At 38.0% G+C, this 5,794-nt stretch overlaps 1 protein-coding gene across 1 annotated transcript; it reads left to right on the forward strand.

Annotated features, from left to right (window-relative positions):
• Positions 1–244: 244 nt before the first annotated feature.
• Positions 245–5,087, forward strand: LOC122551989 (secreted phosphoprotein 24-like). Its single transcript, XM_043694551.1, has 9 exons — positions 245–365; positions 497–600; positions 954–1,082; positions 1,320–1,451; positions 1,558–1,602; positions 2,610–2,654; positions 4,382–4,426; positions 4,660–4,704; positions 4,836–5,087. The coding sequence occupies exons 1-9, from the start codon at positions 314–316 to the stop codon at positions 4,866–4,868; spliced, it is 630 nt and encodes a 209-aa protein (XP_043550486.1). The 5' UTR covers positions 245–313; the 3' UTR covers positions 4,869–5,087.
• Positions 5,088–5,794: the final 707 nt, after the last annotated feature.

Below are 5,794 nucleotides of genomic sequence, written 5' to 3' on the forward strand. Positions count from 1 at the left end.
TGCAGTTTGTGCAAATTATAGCAGATAATTTCCCGTCCTCCTGTCAATTCATAATTTTATATACTGAGAAATAATCTGATCTCAGCAAACCTAAACATAATGACGATACTGGGAGGAAGCTCTGCCCATATTTGAGCCACTTGGCAGCAGCTTCCCCTGCCCAGGATCAAACTGAGTAAATATGAGTCAGTGTTTGATTGTGGTGGAGGCGCGAGAATATAAAGACTGAAAGCAGCAAGGAAAGGGCAGAGCAAGAGAGAGAAGCAGCTCCTTTACTCTGAGAAAGCAGCCAGCTGATCACACAAGAGGCAGAATGAAAGCCTTCCTCCTCACCATTGCTGCAGTGCAGATTCTCCACTGCTCAGGTAGGTCCCAGAGAGAGAGCGGCTCCTCATCAACCAATGATTTATTGCCTCAGATATCAGTGAGGTACAAAAATAATTTGCTGAAGAATTCTGAAATGTTTTGCACAACTTATCCTTTTCTCTATCAACAGGAATACCGAGGCCTAAGGATGCTCTGAGAGCGTCTGTTATAAAACTGAACCAAATCACCGAGACCAGCAATCTGTGTGGGATAACCAGGAGAAGGGTGAAGGATGTAAGTGTGTCCTGATCTCAGTCTGTATCACTCTGTAAACTGTACAAGAACATTACTGAGTGCAGAGGGACACAGATATAATATGCAGAATATTATATTACTCACACTTCTGGGTGAATAAGTACATTAGATAGAGTAGAAACGCGCAGCAGGTCAGGCAGCATCCAATGAGCAGCAGAATCAACCTTTCCTCTTCAGGAATGCCCAAAATGCCGATTCTCCTGTTCCTTGATGCTGCCTGACCTGCTGCGCTTTTCCAGCAAAACATTTTCAGCTCTGATCTCCAGCATCTGCAGTCCTCACTTTCTCCATTAGATAGAGTAGGTCACTAATGAACTGCTTCCTCTCATTAGATTCATCGCACAGGAAAATTGTCGTACAATGTGGATTTAACATTCTCTGTGAAAGAAACTGTCTGCTCCAAGAATTCTGGACTGGAATTTGATGATCCCAGCTGCAATTTCCGTCCCAGAAAGGCTGCTGTAAGTTCTAAATTACATCGTCACACTCAAACCATCATGTGTGTATAACAAAAAGGGTTGAGTTACATCTAGGGTTGAGTTACACATATTGAGTTACATCTAGAAAAACCTTGTGCACCTGTATTCTACATCATAGATAAAACTGTTTATAGTGAAATATATGGTAGAAAGTGCGTTGTGCTCTGCTTTGTAGTATGGAAGTACTGAGTGTAATTTTAATTAAATGTGTTTTGACAGGAGAAAGGCTTTTGCAAAAGTCGCATTGAATATTATGCTGATGAGGTTATTAACGTTGATGTGGAGTGTCAAGGACTGAAGACATTTGACAGGAAAAGTGGATCATTTGAGTCAAGTGAAAATAGTGTTGAGGTAAACTCAACATTATATACAACAAGATACTGAAATATTTTACATTTCAGATTGTGTAGCATTGATTTTCTGCATTGATTATAGAAATGTTAATATTTTCTTATAGGTCAAAACTAACTCAAAAGGCAAAGAGATGAAGAAATCATCAAAAGTAAGTAGAAACTGGGAATTCTGTAAAAGTAATTTCTTCATGGTCCAAATTATCGACAAAACTGCATCAAATCCAGAATCCAGATATAATACACGAGTTAGTAATGACTGACAGTTAATTCCAATACTTTGTACTTTGATCAAAATTGCAGACTGAATATCTAAGAGTATTCAACCTTTAGGAAGGGCAGACTAAAAGAAAAAAGAATTGGGATGGGATTGTTACTAAAATATGGAATCATTGCAATTGTGAGAAATGTGAGTACAGAAAATGTTGATGTGGAATCTATCTAGATGGAACAAAGAATCTACAAAGAACAGAAAATTATTAGTGGGAGTTGTCTACAGTCCTGCAAACAAAATGATGAGATAGCTGTTGATATTAAAGCGAAAGTTAGGGATGCCCGCAACAAAAAGGGTGAGAGATTAATTGTGGCTGACTTTAATCAACATACAGTCTGGTCAAACCAATTTAGCACTATTAATGTGGTGGTGAATTCAGAACGAGGAGTGAATTACCAATTTATTTCAGTCTGAAAAATTGTGGGTGGGGTGTCTGATGTTTGAAATCACATACACATAAAGGGTCTTGCCCTTCCATGAGGGTAAAGTCAGTAGAATATCCACAGCTCTAGGTAAGATGGCATCAGGAGAACTATCTTTCTTACATTGTCAACAGTAGTAGCTTCTAATTACTGGCACTTCCACTAGGGGACAATGTCGGGGGGGGTGTGGGGGGGTGGGGGGCGCACTGCAGATTCAATGGAGAATCTCATTCTTCATTGGTTTACCCATCAACATCAAAGCCCGACTGTTCTAGGGTGGGCTCAGTTCTTGCAGCACTGGAGAACAGGAGCCATTTGGTTCATTCAAGCACTGAATCCCGATTCCAAAATTTACAAGTGCTGTCACTTCCTGACATAATTTAGAAATTACATTTTGAGATGGTTCTAAAACTCAGGATTTAGAAAGAAAATTAAACATTTAAATCTGAATGTTTTACTCTAGGTAAAAAACAAGTCAACAGAAACATCACTTGAGGACTCTCTGGATGTGAGTATATGTGTTAGTTATTTATCTTTCTATCTCTTCATGGAGAATCCTCATTATAGTTTGTCCATGGGGCAGGCTGAGGAGGTTGTTCACAAGAACTACCTCAAATGGATCAGGAATTAAGCCCATATCGTTGGCATTATTCTGTATCAAATTCTTGACAATAAGCTGATATACCATCAGATAATTAGCAACCCAACCAGTTGGAATCTGAGTTCAGGTGAATCACAACGTAGTCTGAGGATTGTTATTGACTGAATGCCCACCCAGAGGCAGTAACAGATGAAATCCTGAAGATCAGTTACTATTAGGTTGTTCATTTTTGTTATTGGATTGCTGGGATGATGCTTAATGGATATTAGTCGTTTCTTAAATTACAGAATGTTCTGGAATCATAGGAAATACTTTCCTGTGACAAGAACTATAATAGCAGGACGACATAGCTGATGGTTTCATGAGGGTAGCATAATTTACTGTCTCCTCATGCAACTGAAACACAGGTACATTGAAAATAGTAGCAGAAGTAGGCCACTTAGCCCTTTCAGTAAACCTGCCTCATTTTGAATTCCACGTTCTCAGTCTCCTGTTAGCACTTAGCCTCTGGAAATCTATCTATTGATTTCTTAAGTATGTGAAGTGACATCTTTCTACTGCCTGCTGTGGTCGGGAATTTCACAGCTTTACAATCCCCTGAATGAAGAGATTTCTCCTCATCTCAGCTCAGTATAGCCGATCTCATCTCCTGAGACTGTGACCGCTTATTTTGGACCTCCCCGTTCCTGAGAAACATTATTCCTGTTTCCAGTCTCTCCAACCAGTCAGAAAGGTATTTGCTTAATGAACTTCTCTCTCATTCGTCCAAACTCCAGTGAATATATGTCCAGTTGATCTAAGCTTTACTCATATGACAAACTTGTCATCTCAGGAATCACTGTCATGAACCTTCACTGCATTCCCTCTAAGCCAAGTATATCTCCTTAGGTAAAGAGACTAAGACTGCACCCAACACTCTAACTGTGCTCTTACCAAACTATAATAAAACTTCCTTGCTCCTGTACTTAAACCCTCTTGCAAAGAAGGCCAACAAATAATTTGCTTTTCTAAATGCTTGTATGTTTGTTTTCAATGACTGGTTTACAAGGATAGCTTGGTCTCTTTGTTCATCAAGCTTTCCCAACCTATCATAACTTAAAGAAACACTGGCCAATTTTTTTAAGAGGCTAACTTAGCAAACTGCATTTGCCTTGCCCTGCCTTCCCACTCACTCAATTTGTCAAAATCACCCTGATGTGTCTATTCCTCCTCCTCACTACTCACATTTTTGTTAGCAAATTTGGAAATATTGCATTTGAGTCCCTCATCAAATCATTGATAGATATTGTAAAAATCTAGGACCCTAATCAAAAGGATAGTAGGAAAGATAATACTTACTGGTTTCTGTGACAGCGTCAACAAAATACACAGCAACTAATGGAGAATCTCACTCTCCCTTAGTTTATCATCAATAGCACAGTTCCACTGTCCCAGAGTTGATTAAATATAGCTACATTTAAGAACACAAGACTCCATTCCAGCACTGAGTCACTAAATCGCAACCCTGAAATTCAAAGCGTTGTCACTTTTCATTTATAATCTAATAGCATTTAATCCCCTTGTTTACAGACTATCCTATAAATCAAGTTTATTTATTAAGTGCTAAACGTTTCAATCATAATTTTCCAATCTAGGTGGAAAGCAAGTCTACAGAAATGTCACGAGAGGATTCCCTAAATGTGAGTATAATCAGTGATTTTGTGTCAGATGCTTATTAATGAAAATGAACTGTGATTTATTTCTGAATTTTTATTAAACTATATGTATGTCTAGAGAATAAAAAGTTCAAGAGCTAACATATCCTCATTAGTGAAATCAGTGGTTTAAAGATAATCCTATAACTCAATATTAGTTATGAAATGTTTCACTAATTATCCATGGTAAATAGATAAATCTGAATATTTTAATACAGGTGGATAGCAAATCAACAGAGATATCATTTGAAATGTCTTCAAACGTGAGTATAAATTGAGATTTTATGACAAAACATTGCCTCGCGATCATGATTGTCAATGAAATAAAATACTGAACTCAATCTGAACTTAGTCCATCTGAAAATGACCATTATCTTCATTCTGTTCATTCCAGGAACACCATGATGATTCAAGAGCCCGACACTAACCAGGAATGAAACTTCGGAAAAGTCAAACTTGACGTGAACACAACACCTCATTCTGATTAAAGAAGATGAATCATTGTACTTGAACATTTATAAAAGTGATGGGACCTGTGGTTCCTGACTGTATATTTTACTATAACTGGAAAATTCTATAGTTTGTAAATGTTCTGTTCTTCATTGTATGTTGTTGCCTTGTACTTTGTAGATCACATTAAACATGTAAAGAGAATACCTCCTGATATTTCTCCGAATGTTGTTTCTCATTTCACTCATTGGGATGGGGACTCAGAAGGACACAGCACCTAAACTAAAGTGTTACATACTGTGACCAGACCTCTCAAGTAATTGGTGGTCAGGTTTTCATAAGTGGCTGGGTGATTGGAACTGCTCAGTTGAAACAGGATGAATGAGGATGGTAACATGGAATTGTATGATGTCCACTTACTTCATTCCGTAGACATTCAAATCATTAGGTTTGTCTGGTTCTTAAATCTGTCACAGGCGAGCCTTGTTCAGGCAGAGATATGAACAGTCAGTTTATTTGGATTTTACCTTGTTGGATTCTCATCTTAAATTCAAGGAGAGGTATCACTGGATAATTGATGATTAAAAGAAGCACAAGTCAGGATCGACAAAAAAGAAAACAAAAATTAAAAATATCCAGAACTGTTTGCCTCCAGCATTTGCCCCGAAGGAATTCACAGTGAAGCAATAAGTCGAAGATCCTCAAACTCCCCACAACTTGCTCCTGTAGGATCGGTATCAACAACATCTTTTGCTGATACAGTACTTGAGTATTCCTGATAAGGATATATTCTGTTGAAGATTTTAAGCTTGCACTCATTAGAAAAACTTGCAACAAATCTTAATGTAAAGGGAAACCTTAATACTGTATAGATTGAGAATGCTGATTGTTTTCCAAGTGGAC

The sequence above is a fragment of the Chiloscyllium plagiosum genome, chromosome 7, assembly GCF_004010195.1.
Source record: "Chiloscyllium plagiosum isolate BGI_BamShark_2017 chromosome 7, ASM401019v2, whole genome shotgun sequence".
Classification (NCBI taxonomy): Eukaryota; Metazoa; Chordata; class Chondrichthyes; order Orectolobiformes; family Hemiscylliidae; genus Chiloscyllium; species Chiloscyllium plagiosum.